General features: G+C 44.6%; 1 protein-coding gene across 2 annotated transcripts in view; it reads right to left on the reverse strand.

Annotated features, from left to right (window-relative positions):
• RUVBL2 (RuvB like AAA ATPase 2) overlaps positions 1–27548 on the reverse strand; it is a 144287-nt gene that overhangs the window by 66231 nt on the left and 50508 nt on the right. For both annotated transcript variants that reach the window (XM_085616283.1, XM_085616282.1), the window contains exons 7-9: positions 2625–2731; positions 2373–2466; positions 142–265 (exon numbers count right to left, since the gene is read on the reverse strand). In XM_085616283.1, the coding sequence (XP_085472409.1) occupies positions 142–265; positions 2373–2466; positions 2625–2731 (325 nt within the window). The remainder of the gene's footprint in view (positions 1–141; positions 266–2372; positions 2467–2624; positions 2732–27548) is intronic.

Consider the following 27548-nt stretch of genomic DNA (forward strand, 5'->3'; position numbering starts at 1 on the left):
TAGGTAAATGCCATGGAAGCACTTCTGTAAGTTTCCTCCCAGCAGTGCCCTTGCTGCAAACTCCCTCCTAGCAGTGTCCCATCATTGCCACTGGTAACTAGTAATAGATGCAAGCTCCAGGGATGGTGGTCTTGTTTGTACCGGAAAAGAGAGCCAGGAAGCCCTGTGTGCGGCTGTTGATGACATCGATCTCGTGAAGTGATACTGTGTGTACCACCTCCTTGCGTTTCTGCAGTTCTCCATCAGGGCACTGGACAAACTTTGTCTGAAAGGAGAGAGGACAAGTTGGGTGCAGAGTTTTAATGCCAGAAAAACACACTCCAGGAAGTCGAGCACTTGCAATAAGCAAATATAATCTCCCTCCATTCATTAATTGAAATTAAAAGAAATCGGACTACTACGAAAATAGGTTGTCACATGATCAGAAATGCAATCTCTGATTTGGAATAATAACTGTGTGAACACATTTGGACTGGCGAGTCAATAAAAAGAAATGGGTCGAAAGATTAGAAGGAGCTTAGTTTCCAATATATTTTTTTTCCAAGCCCAGTTCAAGATCAGATTAATATTATACCAATTGTCAGTAGTAATGGATACAAAATATTAAAACAAGCATGTTTAACAAGAGGCACTGTGTTTTTTTTAAATAACTTCATGTTTGGTTTAATAAAGTGAATAAGAAGAAAATTATCAACTCTAGCTTACATAAGTACGAGAAGGAACAATGTGAATAACATTTCCACTGTTGTGTCACTACAAAGATAAAGGGTGAAGAGGTAAAAGTAAAATAAAATAGTTGCAATGTCGGGCATTAAGTCTGTGCTTCAACTGCAAATGATTTACACTCCACATAGCTACCTCTATACTAAGGCTGCAGGTTCTTTAGGAAAATAGTGCATCAACATGAGGCAGCGTACAGAGACCCCTTATATGTAGTGAAAAGCATTTTGGGACTCCTGAATTTCTCAAGGCCTTCAAAATGTAAATAGACATGGAGAAGTTTGAGGCCACCATTAACCCCTTCAGTGCCCGCCCCTTTCCCCGCCCAGTGCCGGCCGTTGCATTAGCGGGCGGGGTCTATGACGAGCTGGACTCGTCATGGGCACAGCGCCACCGCGGCCCATGACGAGTCCAGCTCGTCATGGGCACTGAAGGGGTTAAAAAAAATGTAAATAAATCATTATCACAATAGTTCCATTAGGACCGGAAAACTTGTGCAGAGAGCCAAACATGCTGCCTTTTTCGAAAGAAAAGAATGAAATTAGCAACTAGCTAGGTAGGTGCCTGTGGTAGAAAGGTGGTCATTGAGAAACTGGAATCTTCACAATTTAGATAGATGGCTCAATTGAAAACGTTCCAAAGCTTGCTGCCATGGACGATGTCACATCTGAAAAGGGGGTAGTTGGAACTTGTTTAAAAGTATCTGGATAAAATACATACATTATTAACAGACACCCTTTCGGTTACATAATTCTTAGGAAGAATAGGTGGCCGTTAACAGAATTTTTTAAAAAGGAGCTAGAGGTCAAGATAGTGCAGGCACTGCATTTTCCCCTTTTTTTACAAAACGTTGTTACGTGGATACTGTATTTAGTGATGATGAAAAAATCTCATAGACCGATTACATCGGTATTGTTACCAATGACTTCTCTATCTAGGAAGAAAAAAGGGTATGCAAGAGCCTCAGGTAAAAGACACGGGGTTCACTATTAAAGCTGCATTATTGTCCGTCATCTTTACCCAAAAAGACTCCTCACTATCAAGTTACTTTAAGGAAACAGAATATTCTCAAACATTGGAAAAGGTTTTTTTTTTTTCTTTTAAATACATGGTTTCTGTCGTCAAACAATTTCATATTTGCTGCTTATGTCTCGTGTTAGGAAAGATCAAACAGCACAGAGGAAATATCAAGATCTACACCGATAAAAATCTGGGCAAGCATCAGTTGGATCTGCAACAAATTATATCACTCACAATAGGAATATTACGTAATTCAAATGTTTCCTTAATTCATTCACATGGCTATGATTATTTGCAAAAACCACATAGATCTGCAGGAAAAATAGTGACTAAACAGTGCAGGGCAATAAACTATCCACAAGTTAAAGCGTTCAGTCTGAACAGGCATTTTACACCATTATCTCTGTCCATCCCAATCTGTTTTTATAAACTGTTGGGATCCAACGCAAGAAAGAAAAAAAAGTTGACTTTTTTAAATGGATTCCTTTGACAGGAGCCATCTGCTCCCTAACACCTCCTACTCTTATTGCCCGCCTACATTACATGAACCTGGATAAGGCCCACGTTAAATCTTGGATAACGGGCTCATGCATTTTAGAAGAGTTGAAACATTCACAGTATGACATCGGTACCTGCGATCCCATTGCATCATAATCCCGTGCCCGCGTGAAGGAACGACCCAGCTTTGTGATTTTTCCAGTGGCTTTATCAATAGTAATGACATCTCTGCAAAAGGAAAGAAGGATAAGCCAAGAAACAAGCAGCGCTACACAACTGGACAAAAATGTCTTCAAAGAACCACTAAGTTCCTTGAGCTTAAAACACTATTTTCCTATATCCAGTGTAGAGATGTCGACTTCAGAGTGGTGGTGCTTTTCTCTTACCCAGCCTGTACTTTCTCCTTAGTCAGCGACTCGATCATCTTGGTGCCCAGATCATAGATTGTCTCCATCTCTGTAGTTTTCAGCGTCAGTTTTCCCACCTTAGCACCCTGCACAGTAAGCAAAAGGTTAGTGTTTGGCTTCTAAACAAAGGACTAGGAAGGCATTGATTTATCTGCAGGACTCTTGATAGTTTTCAGAATTGGAGTATTCTTTCACATCATCTCCCTTTCCTTTCTTCAATTCTCTCTTCGCTTTAACGTTTTAAATCTTTTCAGTGCTAAGGAGCTAAGATCCCAGGCTGGCTAACAGCTTTTGTTTTTCATAACTATGCAACATTGTCTTTAGAAAACATTACCCTCCTTTGTCTCATAGTGAAACCAGAGCTATAAGTGCTATCACTGCAACCAAGGGTATCAGAGCAACAGAGGAATAGGTCTGCACATTGTATATACAAAGAGAAGTGTGAAGACTTGTTCTATTTTTCATCAACTAACAATTTTCAGTATGTTGCAGTATTTCTCAGGCAAAAACACAAACATCAACCCTGTCTCTTATGTGCACATGTGAACTATGGCAGAATCATTGGTTGTCTTTTCTTCCATCTAGTTCCTATTTTTGGTGTTAGACAGATTTAGATCAGGTATTGAAGACTGGTGCAATCTTCACATATCTTTGTTAGGGAGACTGGTCTTCCACAAAATGATGCCCCTGTAAATATCTATCTATATATAGATATATGTATAGCTATATATCTATATCCACTGAAAAAACCACAGGTTTCAGGAACGTTATAGATAGTTGGACATTTCACTCGTACAAAACCAGAGAAATTCGGCCGTTATAGTTAGTTGAGCTAACTATAACTCGCGCCCCCGCAATGCACTGCTGATGACGTCACATATTACATCAATCATGACATGCTCAGTAACATCACTGATGACATCTCGAATGACATATCTGAGGACATCATCCAGTAACTGAATTTTTTTTCAAAGTTTCATTTATATATACACGCCAAGGTGTATTGAAGAATGAGTGGGTGTATAAGTGTCTGAATGGATGATTTAGTAGGTGCGTAACTGACAGTATAAGTGAATGATTAAACGTGTCTTAGTGAATGCATGGGTTAGTGACTAATCTGTGTGAATGTCTGTATCAGTCTTTCAGTTGGTGTGTAAGTGACTGCATGGGTTGGTGAGTACCTACATGACTGTCTATATGGGATAATGATTGGTTGTCTGAGTACCTGTATGGGTGCCTGAGTCTCTGTGTGGGCGAGTGTGTGACTCCCTGCATGGATGTGAGAGCGAGTGATTCACTGGGTGTATGGGTTCATGAGTGCATTTGTGAGGGGTTGTATGGGTGGGTGAGTGTATGTATGGCTGTTGGTGAGTGAATGGATGTCTCAGTGGAGTATGTGTGAGTAACTACATATGTGAGTGAGCAATTGTGGAGTGGCTGTATGGATGAGTGTGTGCTTGTGTCAGTGATTGTAGAAGAGAATAAGTATGTGTTAGTATCTGTATGAATAAGTGAGGTGGTGTGTGTATACCTGTATAGTGACTAAATAACAGTGTGATTGATTCTTTGGGTGACAGACTAGGTGTGTGAGTAACTATGGGTGAGTGGCGGTGTGTGAGCATTTGTATAGGTGTATGAGTGCATACATCAGTGGCTATATTGATGAGTGGCTGCGTGTATGAGTGACTGTATGGGTGAGTGGATGTGTGTGTATACCTATGAATCAGTGAGTGGGTATGTACGAATTGGTGTCTACGGTTTCAAGAATGGTAGTTTGTATTTTAGAGTAGGTTTATGAAAATTCATATTAGGGTGTCAGGAGGTGCATCAGATATGGATGATGTCATCAGTGATGTCATTTGAGATGTCATCAGTGATGTTACTGACCATGTCATGGGTGATGTAATATGTGACATCAGCAGTGCATTGCGGGGGCGCGAGTTATCTTTCGCTCAACTAACTAGAACGGCCGAAGTTCTCTGGTTTTGTATGAGTGAAATGTCCAACACACTAGAACGTTCCTGAAACCGGTGTATTTTTCAGTGAATTTCCAAGGTTTTTTAAATGCTATTTTCTAACTATAAGGTAGTACTCGCGTTTGCAGAGTGGTGCAGAAAGGGGCCTGGGCCTCTGATCAGCGCTCAGAAATTCCACAGCATAGGACTTACAGGAGGTACCAGGAGGGCTACTAGCCCGCCAAAGTCCCTCTGGAGTAAAGTGGACTTCATCCCCAACCAGTATTGTGCCAGGAGGAGCGTTTACAGAGTAGTGGAGAAAGGTGGGGGGAGTGGCCTCCGAAGACCTCTTAGCAATCCCACTGTGTGGGACTTACTGGAGGTAAGTCTCACACAGCAGGATTGCTAAGTTGTCATAGCAGGCCTTGCCTCCTTTCCCCACCACTACTGGCCCCGGGGACCCCATCTACCAGAGCCTGGCCAGCCTTTCTTTTTTTTGTTTTTTGTTTTTTGGAGGGGGCCGCGTGGCCGCCCTCCCGAGGCCAATTATGGCCCTGGGGACCCCATCACCCGGGGCCTGGCTTTACGTTGGGGACCCCCTTTGCCCTCATGAGGAGCCGGCATTGCTTTTGGACAAGGGGAGCTGCTGACATGCAGCTCCCCTTGTCCAAAAGCAATCTGCTTTGCTTTGTGTAAGCGAGAGCAGGTTTCCTACTCTTGCTTCCACGAAGCAAAGCAGTGTTTGCAATGCTTCTGCACTGTCATTGCAAAGACCGTGCTGGAGGCCCCAGGGTGTGGTGGTCCCCAGGGCCATGGGGGGCTCCTGGAGGGGGGCACGCAGCCCCCCTCCCAACATAAACAGCCTAGGGGAGGTGGTGAACCCAGGGGTCTGCAACGGACCCTTGCATTTCAATAATTAGTGCCCTGGGGAGGCAGTGCGGGGGGCTCGAGCCCCCCCACACATTATTACTAATACCCCCAGGGAGGTGGTGGTCCTAGGGGCTGCGGTGGTGGGGGCGCGTGCTAGTCCCCGGGGCTGCGGGGCCCGCTACATAAATTTGGATTGCCCCCTCGACCTGGCCCACCCGGGGGCTTAAGGAAAACGAAGTGCAGCCAGCATGACTCCGGACAAAATGTTTTTAAAAAATGCTTTTTTTGGGCCTTGGGGTCTTTGTGGCGCCCCCTGATCAGGCCTAGGGGGTCAGGGTGTTTCTACCCTGACCCCTTTTCTTGTTTTTTTAAATCTTTTTTTTACTGTTTTCTTGTGACTGGGCTTTTAGATGGCTGCCAACAATTCTTGGTTTGGAGTGTTGGCAGCCAATCAGAATGAAACTCGTGATCGGGAGGGTTTGCGAATTCTCCTTGGTCACCAGATATCAATATTTTTTATAATTCCATAAGAACTACTGAACGAATTTATACCATTTAAAGCAAAGAGTGTACTCGTGACCAAGAGCTACCTCTGTGCCAAATTTGGTGTAATTCCGTTCAGCAGTTTGGGCTGTAGCCGCGACAAAAGTTCCTGTAGAAATTTACATGGAGAAAATGCATTTGGGCCCGCCTTTTTTTCCTTAGCCCCCGCTTGACGAAACACCCTGAAAACTTCAAGACAGGAGCTGACCGAGGGGCCCCATTAATTTTGAAAAGTTTGCGAAGATTCGTCAAACGGCGCCAAAGATATTGGCAAATCAAAAAACGCTTTTCTTATGGAAACCAGGTCCCAATTAGAACTACCTACTGGCAACCGCTAGTAGGTAATAACAAGATCCTAAGATCACTGCTATGGGATGCTCAGATCCCACTCATATATTGTGGGGTATAGGACCATGGGATCGCACTCCTGGGTTTTCATAGGTACTTTGGGGCCTTCGAATCAGCAGTGCTCAATGACAGGCATCCCTCATCACCTAAAAAAATAAAATAAAACCCTACATACTTTGTAAACTGCCACGAAATGGGCTACAAGGGATACCGGTCTACAATCTACAGGCATACACGCCAATGGACTGGCTCAAGGCCACAAGTATGGTAGAACTGGTAAGGAAAGTGGCAATTAAATTGATATTGTGGCAGACCAAGATAAAGGGAGAGAGCCCCCTTATTGACATTTGAAACAATCATTGGCATAGCCAATAGGTCTCGCCTTTGGTACCTTATAAGTGTTTAGCCATGCAACAGTTGCATAACTAAATACTTATAAGGTCCCAAAAGCGAGACCTATTGTTTATGCCAAGCGGCCGCGAAAGTGATCGCGATCAAACATCAAAGCCGTGAAAATAATCGCGGTCAAGCGCGGTGCGCGCGCACGTGCACGTGCACTGTAGCTCTAGACTGGCAGCACTTTTTGGAGCCCTCACAAAATGTCTCGCCAGACCAGTGCATGCGCTGGGTCAGGCGAGACCTAAAAATGGAGGTGATGGTCACTGCCATAATTCCAGAAGAGGGAAATTGATATTTCAAAGACAAAAGATGTATGGGAAGACTCATGCATGAAAACACATGAAGCTTTAGAGGAGGAATATGATAAAAAAAAAACAGGTAAAATATGTACAGCTCAGACATGCACTGAATATATACAAACATCAACTGGTGGATGTACAGGGGTGCACGCCTCTAGAGAACGGGGTAATGAAGGATTACATGGCGATATCACAGATGTACGAATTACTGGTCAGTAACACTTGACTGCCCAGGAGCAGTAAGAGCGAGATAAATAAGCGATCTAGGGGACATAGATGAGAGAATGGGCAGAGGTGGCCAGGATACCCCGAACAGTTGCTATTAAAGCTGGTTTTAGAAAGTTACAGCTCAAATACCTCATCGGGTATACTACACGCACAGCTCAACAGCTTCAGCCTTACCTGGTCCAACCTATGACTTAAGGGCTACAGTGACAGAGGAACTTGTAAACATATGTGGTAGTACTGCCCAATGGTTAAGGAGTTCTGACGTAAGGTTGGAAGCAGACTGTCAGGGGATATAAAATACAATATAGCGGCAAAATATCGTAGAGTCTGGGGCAAATGGCTGAGGGTACTAGACGAATAGCACTACACTAGTGTAACTGTGAGCTTGGTGCAAGACTTTACTCTGTCCTCCTCTTCGTAGTTATGCTTCTCAGATGTGTTGACTGTATGGTAATACCATTATGTCATATAATTGCTGTATACTAATGCCTCTGATTACTGCTGGTTTTTACCGGCTTATAAAGCCAATAAAGTTAAATATAAAATAAAAAAAAATTCAATGTAGACCAGGACCAAAAATAATTCTACTTGGGCTAAGGGGGTGGAATGGTCAGATGGCAGGGTAGGGATTGTTTTGTTTGGGTGGGGTGGGATTGTTAGCATGCCATGCCTATGTATGGAATGATGCTTAGCAATATAGAATTAGCAGTCGTCAGAAGAGATCTAGCCAAGGAGTGGAGTAGGTTCATGGAATCCAATTTCAGAGAATGGTGCCAGAATATGTACTGGAGTGTTATGGCAGCTGAGAGGGATGTACAAAACTAGAGGGAACCCATGGAAGGCCAAAATTATAAGTGGGCATGTGGTGTGATTTCTATGAACTATCCTAATGTGAACTCTATAATAAAAACTCTGGAGTGAGATTTTTTGTAGGATGATTGTAAGGCACACACATTAATGGTGACCGCCCAGATGGAGGAATCAATGCAATGGTGCAACAAATGGTCTCTCCTTTCCTTTGTTATCTACAGCATTAACCAAAAGTGTTTAAAAAAAAACAAACAAAAAAATCACCAAACGCTTTATAGTACCCCAGACAGTGGAAAAGTTTGCATCTCTATTTCCGCTGCGTCTCATAATTCACTGACCTCTCTGTTTTTAACTAGGGGTTTGGGCTTCTCTTGATGCTTAAAATAAAAAAAGAGGAAATAAGCAGCACAGGGAAGCAGCCTCAAAAAAGAAACCTATAAGTAATAGTTTGAAGGCGCAGATTTTCTTTGAGGGCAGATGATGAAACAAATACAGTAGGAAAATATATAGCTTGTATTCAATTTCCATAAACCCTAATATGCCTATTGTTGAACATTGGCTATCTTTTCTGACTGGCTAATAATGCAGTCTTTGCAGAACAGATACGTTTTGTGACAAAAGATTATGTTTCAGTTCAGGCATACCTAGTGTATACACAAGTCCATTTGAAATGAGAGATACCAGACACATTCACGAATTTGAATTATGATTATTTTAGGCATCTCATAGTACAAGTCTGGCTTTAGGAAGCGACGTAGCATTATCCGGAGACCACTTACTGCCTAGACATTACAGGGTGTCCATTTATCAAGGCATCTACGAACTAAGGACGTGAGGTAAACTGTGAATCATGTTTTTTTGCAATATTCTAAATAACTCATACCATTTTCCACCTTTCTAAATCTCAATATACCCCTTGTATATGGAACAATGATGGGAGGGAATAATAATTTGCTTTACACCCTACTACAAATCTAGACTAACCTCAAATATTTGCCCTGGAAGCGAGCAACTTATCTACACCCAATGAAATTCATGCTTAAAAAAATAAATTAAAAAAAAAACACATTATATATATATATATATATATATATATATATATATTACCTACTGGCGGTCGCCAGTAGGTAGTTATAGTTAGGACCCTGTTTCCATAGGAAAACCGCAACATTCTATTTTGAATAACTTTGGCGCCGGTCGACGAATCCTCGCGAACTTTTCAAAATAGGTGGGGCGCTGCGCTCCGCTCCTACCCTGAAAGTCTCGGGGGGATTCGTCATGCGGGGGCTGAGATAAAAGGGGGGTCCCAAAACGCGTTTTTCCCATGCATTTTTCCATAGGACCTTTAGACACAGCTACAGCCCGAACGGCTGAACAGAGTTCCTTGAAATTTGGCAGAGAGGTAGTCTACAGGTCAAGGAAGTGCCTTTTGTAGGTTTGGTGTAAATCTGTTCAGTAGATTCTGAGAAAATAGCCTTTAAATCAATATATATATCTGAGCCAGCTTACGGTGCGCTTACGGTGCGCTTACCGTATGCGCACGCCGCCGTGCGCGAGCGCGATTCTGATTGGCTGTTAGATCTTAGTAAACATTCGAATCAGTCGAAACCAGGAAGCGGCGGCCGCCATTTTCTCTCTCGCAGTCTGAGAGGGGGTTAAAAAACAAAGGCCAAAAACATGTAAAGGGGCTTTTTAGACAGCTCCTAGGCACCCAGCCATGTTGAGGGAGTCCTCAAAGACCCCCCAAGGCCAAAAACGGAATTTAAATGTTTTCGATAATTTCGCCGATTACGCTTACCGTACGCGTACGGTAAAAATTAATTAAGAAAAAAAAAAATTATCCATACTCTCCCCTCCCCATGTGCAAATGGTGCCCGAAGGGCACCATTTGCGCATGGCATATAACATCTTTGAAAAATTAAAATATTACCTTTCACAACGAAGCGCATCATATGTCCTCCATGTGCGCACGGTGCGCGAAGCGCATCGTGCGTACATGGCCCATCTAGCGTAACGTGGGCACGCGGTGCGCGTAGCGCACCGCGTGCCCACCGTGCGTGCACGCCACTAACTGCGTAAAGCGCACCGTGCGCGCACGGAACGAACTGCGTTAAGTGGGCGCGCACGCCACGAATGGCGTAAAGTAACTTAGCATTTAAAAAAACGTACAAATTCACTGAAAAAACCATAGGTTTCACACACGTTATAGTTAGGAATTAGCATTTAAAAAACCTTGCAAATTCAGTGAAAAAACCATAGGTTTCACACATGTTATAGTTAGCTGGAAATTTTACTGATAAAAAAACCAATGAAATTCCCCCGTTATAGTTAGTGCAGGCAACTATAACTCACGCGACCGCAATCTTCTGCTGATGCCAATACTGTATTTAGACACTTATTTGCCCATGTCTTCTTCCATTAAATTTTAGCTATACATATATTACAAATATTTTTTTTTCATAAAGACACATATGTCATCAGCAGAGGATTGCGGTCGCGTGAGTTATAGTTGCCTGCACTAACTATAACGGGGGAATTTCATTGGTTTTTTATCAGTAAAATTTCCAGCTAACTATAACATGTGTGAAACCTATGGTTTTTTCACTGAATTTGCAAGGTTTTTTAAATGCTAATTCCTAACTGTAACGTGTGTGAAACCTATGGTTTTTTCAGTGAATATATATCTCAATAATATATAAATATAATCAAATCTTCATTGCATTTTAGAAAAGTACTAACTGTACAGCTGCGTAACCGCTCATAAACAACAGAGACATGGAGACATGGTTGTGAATTGACACCCATGACCCATCTCTGGCATTTAAGGTCACATACATATTGTAGCATACATGTGCACCTTGTTTTAGACTTCATATAAATTCGGGGTAGCCAGAGATGGCCCTAGGGCATTAACAGGAAAACAGATTGTAAGTGTTTAACGTATTATGTTCCTGAGCATCCACAGTCTCCTGCTAGAACCCTACCTCGCCACAAAAAAGTCTACGATTTTGGGTGACTATAATATACACCTTGAGGTGCTGTCAGATAAAGACACAGCCATGCTAACGGAAACTTTAGGTGCGTTGGGATTAATACAGTTGGTACATAAACCCATGCACGAGGCAGGGCACACCCTGGACGGTATATTCTCTTCAGTACCAGGGATGACAGTGAAGGAGATTTATCCTCTTCTCTGGTCAGATCATTCTCTAATTACATTTGATTATCCGTTTCAATCTACACCAGAAGCTAGGGCTGCTGAAGTACAGGAAAAACCTATAAAGCATGGAACAAGATAGATTTAAATATGCTTGAACACCAACTGGAACAGACAAGAACAAACTTGAGCACGCAGGTGGACCAGGCGGCTGATGAATATACAGATTGGCTCAATGACGCCTTAAGGGCTACAGTGTCGCTCTGTAAAAACTCTGGGAACCGTACCAAACCCTCAGCCCCTTGGTTTATGGAAGCTCTACGACAGGGGAACAAAAATGTCGCAGACTGGAAAGGCGCTAGAGAATGAATTATGAGGCAGAAGAAAAAAACAGTTACAAATATGCACTAGCCAATTACAAATCCCAGGGCATCATCTTTATCTAGAAAATCACATGCCACCTACCAAACGATTTTACGCCCCATTCCAGGGCCCTCTGATGCAGCATGCATACCAGTGGCTACTCCATGGCAAGAGTAAATATAAGGTGTGGGGGAGAGGGATGGAGTGTCAACCTCATTTAGTACCTCTATGTATGTAAAGTGGTCTAATATGGTTTGCCCAGTTTTGACCTTGCCAAAGGGCAACTACATAATGTTTCAATCCATTGTTTTATTCCTCTCCATTTGGGATATACTGGTGCAGATGACTTTTTGCAAGGGTCCACAAGTTCAGTGCACTGATTTATATGGGGGATAGGAATCGCTACAATATATCCGTGTAAGCGGTCTACAGTGGGTCGAGTGCTCTCCGTGGACAGGGCGCCGTCGTAGTCGACAAAGGCAGCATTAATGCCTTCTTGGGTATTGACTTTGTCACCGTCTGCAGATCTGATCGCCCCTATCAGGGGCAAGCTGTTTTACCTCTGAACAACCATGCTAACATACGCCCAAGCTCTCTCTGTCTCCATGTTGGTGGGCAGTGTCCTCCTTTTGGTCTAGTTTCCTCAACCTATCGCTCACTTAAGTGGGGGTGTTCCCATAGCCCCCCCCCCTCAATTGCAAGTCTGCGTCGATGTGTCCGTCTGGTGCATTTCACGTTCAGTGTCAGTGCGGTTATTAAGTAAAAGCTGTTTGTTGCCTCATATGGTGTTAATACAGCAACTACTTAAAAGGCCTCCCATTCTGTGTCCCAGGACGAGGTAGATTCCTTGTTTAAAAAAAAAAACACTTTCCTATATGTGTCCCTAGAGCTTTCCAGAAGGGTGTATCATACATGGTCTCCAATAGGAGCCTCCACACGGGAATTTTGTTCTCCCCCTACCTACTGGAGCACCATTTTTAGGTCGAGTCTAGCGGCAGCGCGCATGCACTGCTCGCTCTGCGAGACTGCTGTAGTAAAGCATGGGAGAGGAGCCGCGCCCACTCTCCTCCCATATTTTTCATTAGATTGTGTCATTGTCTTTCATAAATGCTGCCTTCACAATCGTTAATAGGCTGGTTAGTCCCTTCTTAGTACGGCCTTGTCTTCACTTGTACCCTCCCATGGCGACTGGCCCTTTTACTTCTGTTACACGGGAACTGTTATTTAGACTGAAAGCACTATTTACTTTATTTAGTTTCAACTGCATTCGCTTGTGTTTTTTTAAGCAGCACGGCCACCCCGTAACACGGGCCACTGCTTTTAATCACTTTAACCCGGCATTATCTTGCGTCCGTTTCAACTCCCCCTCCCTAAGTAAAATGGATTTAGAAATGATTAGCAAATTAAGTCATGTGAATTCCAGGTAGCACATAATCCTGTGCTAATGGGCTGAAGCTGACAACAGCACATCTGTGTTACATGTCATCTGTACTAAAGCCACCTGACAGGTTATTTTCAAAAGCCTGTTTTATTAACACCACCACCAATACCACCACCACCACCAATACCAATAACGCCACCACCACCATAACGCCACTAATACCACCAATTCTAATACCACCACCAATCCAATACCACCACCACCAATCTAATACCACCACCACCAATCCAATACCACCACCACCACCACCAATACTACCATCACCGCCCCAATACCACCATCACCCCCAATACCACCACCAATACCACCACCACCGTAACACCTACCCCAATAGAATACCACCACCAGTCCAATACCACCCCCACTAATACCACCACCAATCCAATACCACCAATTTAATACTGCCACCAATACTACAGCCACCAATACCACCGCCAATTGAATACCACAACCATTCAAATACCACCGCCACTAATACTAATATCACCGCCACCAATACCACCACCGCACCAATACCATCGCACCAATACCACCACACCCATACCACCAATACCACCACACCCACCACCAATACCACCACATCCACCATCAATACCACCACCTGTACCACCACCAATACCACCACCAATACCATCACCCCCAATACCAACATCTCCACCACCACCACCACCAATACCAGCACCACCACCAATACCAGCACCACCACCAATACCAGCACCACCAATACCACCACCACCAATACCACCACCACAACCACTAATACCAGCACCACCAATACAACCAATACCAGCGCCTCTCACTCACGAGTAATAGCAGGGGCACTGTATGAGGCCGGAGCTGCAGCCGGGACAATCCCTCCCTCCATGCCTGCCATTAAGCACTGCCCGCCCTGCACCAGGAGGCGAAGCCAGGGCCCTACTACAGCTGGAGAGTGTTTTTTATCAGAACAAAGATAGCAATGACATTACGCAATGCCACACTGCTTATAGCTCGGATCATACGCAACTCTCACTTCACACTTTGTGCCTGTGTAATTTACAACACTTACACATCTTCTTCACTGCACTATTTATCACTACTTTGAAGATGTCACAGGCCTGTCTATTTCGCTGATATTTACAATCAAACAAGCAGTCCAGAAGGCCCTTTATAGCAATGCAATATGTCTCGCATTTGCGAGAGATTAAGCTATTAGTATTGCAAATGACAATGCCTTTTATTTATGTTTTAAAGCCCAAAACATCAAAGGCATTGTCATTTACAATGCCAATAGCTCAAACGCGCGTGAATGCGAGACCACACCTGCACATATTAGTTGGTCCTCTGGGAATTAGTGTCGAGGACTCCCACTCAGGCTAGATCGTCTTCCTAATAGGGAGTTGGTATCAGGCCTTCCAATCCCACTGCTCTGGAGCTGTAGGATATTAGTGCCCGATTCAGAGTCTAAGCCATGGTCCAATGGCAAAAGGGTTCTTATTGAGTTTTAGGACATCAGCTACTATTTGTTCACTTGCCATGGCTGCCTGTTCGTCGGTGGGGCAACTGGTCCACTAATCTGGCCTGAAAGACACCAAACCCTGATTAACTATACAGGCTACCCCCTCCAAGCCCGCAGCATCTTTAAGAGTAGCTCTTTCACAAACCGAACCAAAAGAAATTTCACGCTGCACGTTTGGCTAATAAATTACCCAACTCAAATAGACAGCACCAAGGCAGAAGGACATCACCAAACTGGGAGTAAAAAATACAGAACAGGTCTCCCACACTCCCAAGATCTGACTAACCCTATTAGCATCAGAATCTCATACCTCCCATCTTTGTTTAGGGGTCTGTGACAAATGTGTCAGCAATATACAGTATGTGCAGCATGTGACAATTCTTGATCAGACCCTTATGCATATCCACCTCCTCATCTTAAACAAATGAAATGTTCTGCAAGTTTCTCTTGCAAGCACAATATTTAACAGATTTCACTCACTAATTACACAACACCAGTCAAACTTTGAGGAAATAAGAAGCCCGGGACTGACCAAGTCATTTAAGTCTTTAGGCGCTGTCAATACATTTACATTGTAGAACAAGCTTCGCTAACGAGTAGCTTGTGAGCTACTGACAACTCTCCAGCTACCTCCAAGTCGCTCTCCTCAATGCAGCTTAGTCTACTACATTAGAAGCTTTTGTTTGGTTTAAGAACTATATGATCACCACATTGAAAAGCATTAATCAAGATAAAAATGTGTCTATTTTCAGAACTTTCTGCTGAAGCGGACGTTTTTAGAAAAATGCTTTGAATTTGCAAAATAGGTTTAAATCCGATATAGGTGTTGTCAACCATGTAGCATTGGAGAAACTTATTACCTAAATATTTACCTTGCCCGGGGTATTGCTGCTATTTCTGTGATGTATTACTTATGTAGAAGCATTCCAAATTGATATGAAGCCTTTTTACATTACTGCTAGCAGCCCTGCCTGATGCAATGAGGTAATCAACACAGATAATTAGCATGAGTTGGCCACTAGTCTAATTGTGTTTGATATGGTCACTATTACCACACTAACCAGCTGCAGTACATGGGTCCTGATGAGTTATGGGAAGATGTTCTGCAGCAAAATTTCAGTTTGCGCTGCCTAACTCCTCAATAGGATGAGCTGCACACCGTGTGGTTTTGTAAGCTCTGTTCCCAACACCCAAATCACCTCAGATGGTAGTGCTGTTATTGGACTACCAAGAAAAATTGACAACAGCGTATGCAACATTCAAGAACTGAAAAGAGGCCCCCCATTTAAAGAGATCACAGCACACACATAAAACAGTCACCTGACATGCTATGCAGCAGAGTAACAAGACCTCCATCCCACTTAACCAGCACAGAGACCTTCGAACATAGTCAATAACAGAGCACTGTAGAAGAAGCTCCTGTCCCCATCATGCATAGAACAAGGCATAAAAGCCATGCAAAACTAAGCTTGCTGAAACAACAGAACATCTCAGACCACATCACAACACAAAATGTAACCAAAACAATACAGGTGAATGGGTCACCTTTGCAACTTTATAATCAACACTTGCACATCCTTAACCACATGTGAAGTACAAGTGTAACAGAAATCTGTTGACAAGTAACTAAGAATTCAATAGCACAGAAACTTTAACCCAAAAGACAATCATTCAACTTTGTTGTACATAATAATCAACCAAATTATATGGCACTTTACTGTCACTAAACAATACATGGATCAGATTTCACTTCACTGATACAAATGATGACACAAGACCACAAGTCAGTTTTGACAAATCCCAGAAAAATATAACTCCGACTCCAAAAACAAAGATAGTACAAAAGGTTGAAATGCACCATACATATGTCTCCAACATAAAATCTGAACCATAGGTGTTGTAAACAGAACAATGTGGTGTGCTGGCTATGGCTCATGATGAGAAACAGGTTCTGGTTGAACGGATGGAAACATAAAAGAGGGGCAGTGCTAGAGACCAAATGGTAGCTTTTCTTGTTAGATCACACACAAATTATACTTTTTTTTTTAATTTGATGCACAGGAAGCTAATGGTGTTTGCACAGAATAACAGGTTTTGGTCAAGCGCTGAAGTAATTATTAAAACACAGGCCCTGTATTTGCAAAGAAAGCAAATAAGCGACTACACCAAATCTTCTCCTTGGGTTGGATGCCCACTCAAAAACATGCTTCTGTAGGTAAATACAAATGAACTGACCATGGGAGCTATATCAAGCATTTTTTTTATTTTGACCGCCATGAGCGGTCTAATTTTGAGTGACTAACCTACCTTTTGTTTGACTGTCAAAGGTTTTAGGCAAAATTGGGCCTGTGATTTATTTATATTACACCCATCAAAAATGCAATTTCTCTTCTGCCTAAAGTAAAGCATCAATTCAGTGCAGGAGTTCTGTTAAGCACTGGACATAAAAGTATGGGACATGAGAGAAAACAAGCAATCTCTGTATGGGGTAATGTGTAGATATGTCAATCTGAGTGTACAGATTTTCAGCTTAAGGTAATCTTGGCAAGTGTGAAAGAGTAACTGTTTCAGACAATACTATGACGGGAATCAGTTTTGATAGTTGTGCCTACTTAAGAACAATTTGTGTGCCTGTGTTTTGCACATATCCGAGACAAGCATATGTATCTGCCACATAAAGGCACCGTGTTTTTAAGGATGGAAATGGGTCTTGCTTCCTGCTCTGTTCAAGCTACGTTGCTATTTTCCTGCTGTCCCTCATCCATACAACGTTCCCTACTACCTCACTTGTGTCTGGGTGCTCTCTCCCATTTCTGTACCTATGTGGTTTGTCTTCTCGCCGAGTGTGGATTATTTCTCTGTTCCTTTCTCAGTCTCCCTTGGATTCAATTTGGTTTCTTACTCTCTCTCGTGCCACTATTCCCTTGTTTTCTGAATTTTGTTGTTCTGTTCTTCTGTCTATGTACCAAACAGGCTGATGGAGGCAAAAGAAGCTTGGCTGATACATCCCCATTCGCACAGTGGGAAGGGAGTGGAATTTTAGAGGAATCACTTACGAGGCTGCATGGTAGAGGACTAGGACAATTTAAAACATTCTTTTAACCCTGCCCTTTAAAGCTCATAATTCCTGATCCTGGAGTTGTACCGTCTTAATATGTGTTTTCTTTTTTTTTACTGAAAAATAGCATTGGTTTGTTAACACTTCTAACTGTGCCACTTCCAAATTAAATTGTTTTCAATTGAAATGAAGTGCAGTGTTACTGAGAAAAGCAACACTTTAGATGTATTCTTTTGGTACACAAACGAATAATATCTGTAGCTCTCAGCAATACACACTTAAATATGAACGCTCCCAGGTTCCCATTATTAATGACTTTTACAGGTAAGTAGAGAAATAAATGGGTTTCTTTGTGTCGGTATTTATTTTTAAATATGAAAAAAGACAGAAAATGTGCTTCCTTTTGAGTGAATTTTGATGCTATATGTCATTAACGCCAGGCCAGTTACGGTCCAGACTGAGACACACAAAGGAGTTAAAAAACACACAAGGTCTTCTTTACAGGGCATTGAACAGGTGCAGATGTGCACATTTGTACTCAAATGCATATGTCGTATGAATATTTTGCTTCTAGTATCACTAAAATCCATCACACCTCCAACTGTGGGGCTACATCTAATAGTAAATTAAATGTGGAAATATATTAGAATAATGTAACTTTTTCAACAAAACAAAATAAATATCGATAAATACTGAGAGAAATGTCTGAAAAATACATTACATAAAACGCACAACACAAAATATAATTTTTGGGGTTAATACCACACACAAAGCCCCTTGGCTTCTAATGCCTGAACCCCTAACTCATATCCCAAAAGCTTATGGCTAGCCTACAGAACAATTAATGCTATACTCCAAATTGTTAAACCCTTAACCCAAACACTGTACCCCAGGGGTCTCCAACCTTTTCTGTAGTGAGAGCTACTTCTGATCAGTTAAAACCGTCATAAGCTATTGACGTTCAAGTAACTTGCGCAAGTTACCAGACACCCCCTCACCCAGCTTCACTGACTTTAAACCTAAAGCATGGGGCCAGAAAAGATGGTTTAATCGAAATACTGTGACTAGGGGGACTATGATAGGGCTGACATGGGCGTTAGTGAGTGCATGGTCTGTGAGGATGTATGAACGTGTTTGAGTGAATGGGATATATGTGTGTACGAGTGACAGATAGCCTGTGTTGTATGTGTATGTGGCTCAGGACATACCTTTCACCATATGTGGCACAACACAAACATACAACCATTTAAAGTGCATAAAAATGTTCATAATAATGAACTTTTTTCTGCGCTTGATGGAACATTTGATTGCACTTTCTCCTATTTAAAAAAAATAACTATTTTTTTAGTTATAAATCTGGCAACGTGTCTACCAGCCATTGAAAGCAAGATGCCTACTGTGTACAAATGCGACATTTTGAAATGGGAGGAAATTCAACTCAAGAGGTAACTTTGTTTATATGCATTACATAAAACTCACCATTTTAATTTTCTCCCAGATCAGTGTCCTCACAAACAGCAGGTATATTACTCCCAGTAGCCTGTAGACATGGTGCCATATTTATAACAGGAAAATACAGTCATTTGTTTAACCCCTTCGATGCTCATGACGGAGCGGTTCCGTCATGAGCATCGGTTGAGCTGTGCTCATGACGGAACCGCTCCGTCATGAGCACAGCCCCTGGGGGAAGCGCTGGTGCTCCCCCCCTGGGGCATCGATCGTGCCCCCACAGATGGGGATGGCAGCGGAAGAGTTTCCGCTGCCACCCCCGAGCCCCCCCATGCTTCCTGATGACGTCAGCGCGCACAGCGCGCGCTGGCGTCATCAGGAAGCGTTGGACGCGCTGGAATTCATTTCTTCCAGCGCGTCCAACGGGGAGGGTAAGTGTTTTGCTGCGGTGTGGCGGGGGGGGGGGGCGGAATTCCAGGGCCTTGAGGCATCGGGGGATAGGAAAGAGTATTTCCTCTCCCCTGATGTCTCAATGCTGGGCATTCCTGTCCCACGATCGCGCACAGCGTCGCGATCGTGGGACAGGAATGCCCCCACTAGACCACAGGGATGTTGTTTTTGGCCATTTGGGAAGCGACCCCTTGGGCAAGGGTCGCTTCCCTGGGGGACAATTTTTGGACAGACTTTTCTGCCCCCCCCCCCCCTGGGGCAGATCGGTCCACTTTCGGTCCGTTTCTGCCCCCAGGGGGGGCAGAAAAGCCCACTAGACACCAGGGATGTCGTAATGGTGATATGGGAAGCGACCCCTTGGGCAAGGGTCGCTTCCCTGGGGGATAATTTTTGCAAAGACTCTTCTGCCCCCCCTGGGGGCAGATCGGTCCACTTTCGGTCCGTTTCTGCCCCCAGGGGGGGCAGAAAAGCCCACTAGACACCAGGGAATTTCGATATATTGATATGGGAAGCGACCCCTTGGGCAAGGGTTGCTTCCCTGGGGGAGAATTTGGGAGAATTTGTGCACAGACTTTTCTGCCCCCCCCTGGGGGCAGATCGGTCCACTTCCGGTCCGTTTTTGCCCCCAGGGGGGGCAAAAAAGCCCACTAGACACCAGGGAATTTCGTTATAGTGATATGGGAAGCGACCCTTTGGGCAAGGGTCGCTTCCCTTGGGGAATAATTTTTGCACAGACTTTTCTGCCCCCCTTGGGGGCAGATCGGTCCACTTTTGCTCCGTGTCTGGCCCCAGGGGGGGGGGGGCAGAAAAGCCCACTAGACACCAGGGAATTAGTGTAAATAAAAATGGAAGTGACCCCTTTGGCAAGTGTCGCTTCCAGGGGGCAATTTTTATAATATGTATTTGGCCCACCCGCCCCGGGACAGAGTAGCCTTTTTTTTTCCTGCTGTTTTCTGCCCCACCTGGAACATAACGATTGACCATTTGGGTAGTAACATAGAATGTTGTTATGTTTATTGTTGTTTTTTTGTGAATTGCAATAGTAATGTTTTTTTTTTTACTTTTTTGTTCTAGGTAAAGGCTTTTGCTCTTTTCAGTTTGCCGTGTTTCTGGCGGTTCTGCTGTTTGTGTAGTTTGGTAAGAGACTCTTTTTTGTACAATGTAAATGTGTTTGATTTCTCTGCGTTAGAAAACCCCGGGCAACCGGGTTAGCAGTCACCCGGTTCTTCCCAACACAAGGGGTAGCTTGGCTCGAGCGGTCGGGGGTCAGGCACCGTGTTAAGCGTACGTCACACCCTCACAATAACCATGCGTTCATCCGTTCCAAAAACGACTCTACACCGTAAAAATTTATGAAAGAATCTCTTTGTGTTTATCTTAATTTTTCTCTTAGTTGCAGGGTTATGACATAAATACAATACAAAAGGATTTTCTTCAGAAATAGCAGGTCAATTAAATAATAACACTTTGCAGGTGCAATAAATAGGATTAGGTCATAAATACACAAGGAATAAATAGAGGTGCGATAAATACATAGGGCAAATAAATACTGTCAGACAATAAATACAAGGCAGGAATAAATACGGTCAGACAATAAATAAAACACCTTCAATACATAATATAGCCATCAAACAATTGCAAATCAGATCACATTTATGAGGTAGATTGATTTTACCATGCCCAAGTACAGCTTATGGTCACTGGGGTGGCCTGGGGATGTCCCACCTAGAGTGGTCAAGGCTGGGGCCTAAGCTGAGGTAGAATGAGGGAAACCTAAGGTTCTGATTCTTCCAACTACACAGTCCCTCACACAGGTCCCTGCACCAGTCTCAGTTCACCCCCTAGCACTCTCAGGTTGGTCCTAACACCCCTCTATCCCCAAGAATGGTCTTTTAGGGCTCCACAGGGCCTCAGATGCCCTTTCTACCACTTACTGCCCTTTTCACGAAGATCGGCTCCGCTCGGCGCCGGGTCGACGTCGTGAGGCGGCTCCGGCTCGATGTCGCTGGGCGGCTCCGGTTCGGTGTCGCTGGGCGGCTTCGGATCGATGCCGCTGGGCTGTTCCGGATCGATGTCGCTGGGCTGCCTGGGCTCGATGTCACTGGGCTGCTCCGGCTCGATGTCGCCTTCCGGCGTCGCAGGGTCACGGTCTCCCCGCTTCCGGGTGTCTCCGGAGTGCGACCTCCACTCCCGACCTCCGGCGCGCTTCACCTCAGATTCCGGCGACTCCGGAGTGCGATCTCCACTCCCGACCTCCGGCGCGCTTCACCTCGACCTCAGGTGACTCCTTACTCGACCTCCGGTGCCTCTCCACGACCTCCGTCGGCGCCCTCTCTCGACCTCTGACGGCTCCGGGTACGACGTCTGCTTTCTGTCAGCGCCGCTTTTCCACCTCAGGCCTCAGGTCTCCAGGCTTCTCGACGTCAGGACTCCAGGAGGACACCGCTAAACAGGTCAGGAGCTTGCTGGTCTTCTTCTTTAAGGCCTCTTCACAATATTTAGGTCTTTAAGATGGTTTTTCTGGTCTTGGTCCCACACAGGGCTCTAGGCTGGGCTTGGTCAGTAGGGACTAGCATCAAGGGTGGGTTTCTGGACCCCACTCCAGGCACAAGTTTCCACCCCTGCTGCCTTACTCCTTCCTCCTTCTGTTTTCCTGTCCTCTCTCCTCTCCAGTCAGGTGCCAACTGCCTACTCCAACTGCCAACTCTGAGCTGGCTTCCCAACATTCTAAACCTGCCTCACACTGTCACAGGGTTCTAGAATGTTCTGGAAGGTACTAGTAGGTTCCAGCTATGTCTCAGGTGACAATGGGTGGCCACCATTTTGTGTTTCAGGCCCTCAGACAGAAGTTCCAGGGGTAGGGAAAATGGCTCCCTGACCCTGCATCAACACTAAAAAGTCTGGTGGTTCCCAAAAAGGAAAAATACTAACAGGGTTTGAGGCAAAAGTGGGACAAAATAAATAATGATGAGGAGGGACCACCCAAAGGGCTGACAGGTCTAACACTCTGCATGAATTTTTTTTGCAAATGGTGTAATAATAGCAGTATGTTTGTTTTTTGAGTGTCAAAAACTTTTTGCATTGGTGCTCGATGTGTATTTTGTTGTCTTGTGAGTAATTTGTTTTTTTTTTCTTCTTTCTAGTTTGATATCATTGGTTTTTGCTGTGTCACTGCAGTGTTGGTTTCTGGTGAGTGCAGCGGTCTCTTGTAATTGGATTGTATAGTTTTTGAGTACATTGATCTTTGTGATAAAGGTACACATTTCTTTACTTACTCGGTTTGCACATTGTTCGTTGTTGTTGACTTGTTTGTGCAGTCTTCTATCTTAGTAAGTATAATGGCTAGCCGCAGGATGACTGCTCAGCAGGTTGTTGGTTTGCTGTTTGAGTCTTCCTCTGATATTGGTTCAGAGACTGACTCTGCATCTGAGGGAGAGGAGGCAGGGGACGATTCTGGCAGTGAGTTGTCTCTCCGTATGGAGTCAACGGATGATGAAGATACTCTTAGTGCGGATGAAGTGCCTGTGTTAGAGGCGGAGACTGATGTGCCGATAGTGCGGCAAGAGGCATCTGGGCTGCAGCCTGGGGCTGCAAGGCTTCCCGTTGGTGTAGTGCGGCAAGAGGCATCTGGGTTGCAGGCTGGGGCTGCAAGGCTTCCCGTTGGTGTAGTGCGGCAAGAGGCTTCTGGGCTGCAGGCTGGGGCTGCAAGGCTTCCCTTTGAAAGTGATGACCTCTGGGTTGCCCCTGGCATGGTGCAGCCGGCATTGCCAGAGTTTACTGGTGTTCCAGGGTCTAGAGTGAATACTGAAATCTTTTTGCCGGTCAATTTTTTTCAGTTGTTTATGGACGATGTGTTTTTTGCAGAGATTGTTGAGCAGACTAATTTGTATGCCGAACAGTTTTTGAGGGACAACTGTGCCAGTCTTAAGCCACACTCTAGAGCTACCCGGTGGACTCCCACAAATGTTGAAGAGATGAAGAAGTTCTTGGGTTTAACTTTTTTGATGGGCTTGCTAAGGAAGCCATCAATGTCTTCATATTGGTCTAGCAGTCCCTTGATGGCAACGTCTATTTTTCCGGCAGTCATGACTCGTGACAGGTATTTGCTTCTGCTTCGGATGATGCATTTTGTTGATAATGGTTTAGCGTTGCCACGAGATCACCCTGACTGTGACCGTCTTTTTAAGATTAGGCCTGTCCTTGATCACTTTGTTGATCGATTTTCTGAGATTTATGCCCCTGGGAAAGAAACTGCAGTAGATGAGTCTTTTGTGTTGTTCAAGGGCCGCTTGGTTTTTAGGCAATACATTCCTAGTAAGAGGGCACGCTATGGAATAAAGCTGTATATGCTGTGTGACAGTAGGACTGGATATGTCTCTAATTTCAGGGTGTACACCGGTAAGGAAACTAGGTTTAACCTCCCTGGTTGTCAGTCCACTTTTGGAGTGACTGAGAAAATTGTTTGGGAACTTGGAAGAGGATTTTTTAACAAAGGCCACCATTTATATGTAGATAACTTCTACACTGGTGTGCGGTTGTTCAGGGAATTGGCCAAAGTGGACACTCTTGCTTGTGGCACAATCCGCTCTAACCGTAAAGGTTTTCCGAAAGAACTTGTTTGTCAAAAGCTTGTGCGGGGACAGTGCAGTGCGTTGCGTTGCCAGGAGCTTCTTGCTGTGAAGTTTACAGACAGGAGAGATGTCTACATGCTGACTACCATCCATGATGAAAGCACTGCACCTGTGACTGTTTGGGGTCAGGTCGCTGAAGCGCGCAAACCTGTGTGCATTTTAGACTATAATAGGCACATGGGTGGTGTTGACAGAGTAGATCAGAGGTTGGAACCTTACACTGCTCTTCGTAAGGCTTACATTTGGTACAAGAAGTTGGCTATCCATCTTTTCCACTTGGCAATGTTTAATGCTTTTGTTGTGTTCCAGGATTCTTGCCCTGAGTCAAAGATGACTTTTGCTAAGTTTCAGGAGTCTGTATTAGGCAGCCTTGTTGTAGTGGAACAGGCAAGTGTTCCTAGAGGTGGACTGGTGGAGGATGTTGCTAGATTGAAAGAACGCCACTTTCCAGATCATATTCCTCCCACACCCGCAAAAGATTTTCCCAGTAGGAGATGTAGAGTCTGTTGTTGGCGAAAAGGTTTGCGGAAGGAGAGTCGAATGTACTGCCCCGACTGTCCTTCTCATCCTGCACTGTGTCTCCCTGCTTGTTTTAGAGCGTACCACACACGAAAGAATTTTTGGGAGGATTCTTGAGTGGTAAAGTGAACTGCCTGGTCTGTATTCTTTGGATAATTTGATTCTGTTTCAAGGTTGGTATTAGTGCAATGTATTTAGTAGCTGATTTTCTGTTAGAAGATTTGTATCTATTTCCAATTTGTTTGTGTTTTTATTTTTTTCTAAAAAAATCCTAAATGTGATGGCGGTGTGTGTAGGCTTGCGCTTGGCTGTTGGTGTGTGTGGACTGGCACTTGGTTGGTGGTGTGCGCGGAATGGTGCTTGGCTGGCGGTGTGCATGGACTGGCGGTGTGCGTGGACTGGTGCGTGGCTGGTGGTGTGCGTGGACTGGAGCTTGGCTGGCAGTGTGCGTGGAATAGTGCTTGGCTGGCGGTGTGCGTGGACTGGTACTTGGCTGGCGGTGTGCGTGGACTGGTGGTGTGTGTGGACTGGTGCTTGGCTGGTGGTGTCCGTGGACTGGAGCTTGGCTGGTGGTGTGCGTGTACTGGAGATTGGCTGGCGGTGTGCGTGGAATGGTGCTTGGCTGGCGGTGTGCGTGGAATGATACTTGGCTGGTGGTGTGTGCGGACTGGTGCTTGGCTGGTGGTGTCCGTGGACTGGCGCTTGGCTAGCGGTGTGCGTGGACTGGTGTTTGGCTAGCGGTGTGTGTGGACTGGTGCTCGGCTGGCTGTGTGTGAGTAGTGACTTTCTGCTGGTCACTACACACACTGCTAGCTGAGTGCCACTCCACGCAATCCATCAGCCTGTGTAGTTGCTGTGTCTTGATTGTGGGCGTGTGAAAGTGATGGGCCCTTGAATGGCGCTGTCTGCTGGTGTGAGTTTTGTTATGTGATGGGCCCGCGGCTGGCAGTGTGAATGGTTTTGTATGTCTCACACGTATGAAAGGTGTATGAATGGCCTGTAAAGAGGTTGGTGCCTTGTCGTGGCTTTACAGCTCACGAGCTGTGAGTCAATGGTTCAGTTTCTTGCCCTTTCAATTATTACCAGTGCATTTCATTTCTGTGAAATCACTTGCTAATACAATTGTATCTACTGAACCATCACTCACCCTCGTGCCAAATCCAACCAGTATGTGTGTGTGCTTGTGGATTAGATGGCTGTGCAGTAATATTTGTCTTTCTGAAGCAGGGTGTACCTTGTCCCTTTTTGCTGAATTTTGTAATGTGTTGCTTTTGTGCCTGGTGGTGCGAATGGTCTTGTTTGTATCACGTATGAAAGGTGTATGAATGGCCTGTAAAGTGGTTGGTGCCTTGACGTGGCTTTACAGCTCACGAGCTGCGAGTCATTGGTTTGGTTTTTTGTGAATTTAATTATTGACAGTGCATTTCATTTTTGTGAAATCTCTTGTTAATAAAATTTAATACACTGAACCATGACTCGCCCTCGTACCAAATCCAACCAGTATGTGTGTGTGTTTGAGGAATAGATGGTTGTGCAGGAAACTTTGTTTTTAGTTTCTCTGCCAAGGTACACTTTCCATTCAAGAATAACCCACCAACTGTAGATATTGTCGAAAACTCATGGGAGTTCATGGTGAGGTCTCTCTTGTTAATTCAAAAAAATTTTTATCCCCAATGTCCTGCAAACCTCAAAATGTCTGCCACATTTTCTTTGCAATATTATTCCAAAATTCTCACGCTGTAGGAACAATAGTTAATCTGGTATTTGCCAGGGGGGTCACTTTGGTTTTTGGCCCGGTGCTCGGCGGCCATCTAGGGAAACCTACCAAACCCATGCATTTCTGAAAACTAGACACCCGGCGGCTTCCAGGGAGGTATGGCTTGCGTGGATCCCCCAACGTTTCCTTACCCAGAATCCCCTGCAAACGTCAATTTTTGCTGAAAAAAATCACTTTTTTCACACATTTTGGGGTGGGAAAGTAGTGGCATCACCGGGCTCACACAAATTTACCACCACCCAGCGTTCCCCCAGGTCTCCCGGTAAAATTGGTGCCTCACTTGTGTGGGAGGCCCAAGTACCCGCGGCAGGCAAGGGCCCAAAACGTAGTGATGGGACATTTGGGATAGGCAATGTTGATGTCGCCTCACTACGTTTTGGGCCCTTGCCTGCCCCGGGTACTTGGGCCTCCCACACAAGTGAGGCACCATTTTTACCGGGAGACCTGGGGGAACGCTGGGTGGTGGTAAATTTGTGTGAGCCCGGTGATGCCACTACTTTCCCACCCCAAAATGTGTGAAAAAGGTGATTTTTATCAGCAAAAATTGAGGTTTGCAGGGGATTCTGGGTAAGGAAACGTTGGGGGATCCACGCAAGCCATACCTCCCTGGAAGCCGCCGGGTGTCTAGTTTTCAGAAATGCGTGGGTTTGGTAGGTTTCCCTAGGTGCCGGCAGGGCTAGAGTTAAAAAACTACAGCTAGTCACTTAGCCAAAAAAGGGTCATTTTTCACTGCAAAATTGAGGTGTGACCACCTTGCGTTTTGCGCAGTTTCCTGTCGCGGGCACTAGGCCGACCTGCACAAGTGAGGTACCATTTTTCTCGTATGACTTTGGGGAATGCGGGGTGGGTGGAAATTTGTGGATCCACGCAGATTCCGGAACTTTCCACCACAGAAATGTGGGGAAAATGTGTTTTTTTGTCATTTTTTTACGTTTGCAAGGGATTCTGGGTAACAGACCATGGTGGGAGGCAGTCAAGTCACCCCATCCTGGATTCCCCTGGGTGTCTAGTTTTCAAAAATGTATAGGTTTGCTAGGTTTCCCTAAGTGCCGGCAGGGCTAGGGTTCAAAAACTACAGCTAGTCACTTTGCCAAAAAAGGGTCATTTT

Source organism: Triturus cristatus, chromosome 7 (assembly GCF_964204655.1).
Source record: "Triturus cristatus chromosome 7, aTriCri1.1, whole genome shotgun sequence".
Lineage (NCBI taxonomy): Eukaryota > Metazoa > Chordata > Amphibia > Caudata > Salamandridae > Triturus > Triturus cristatus.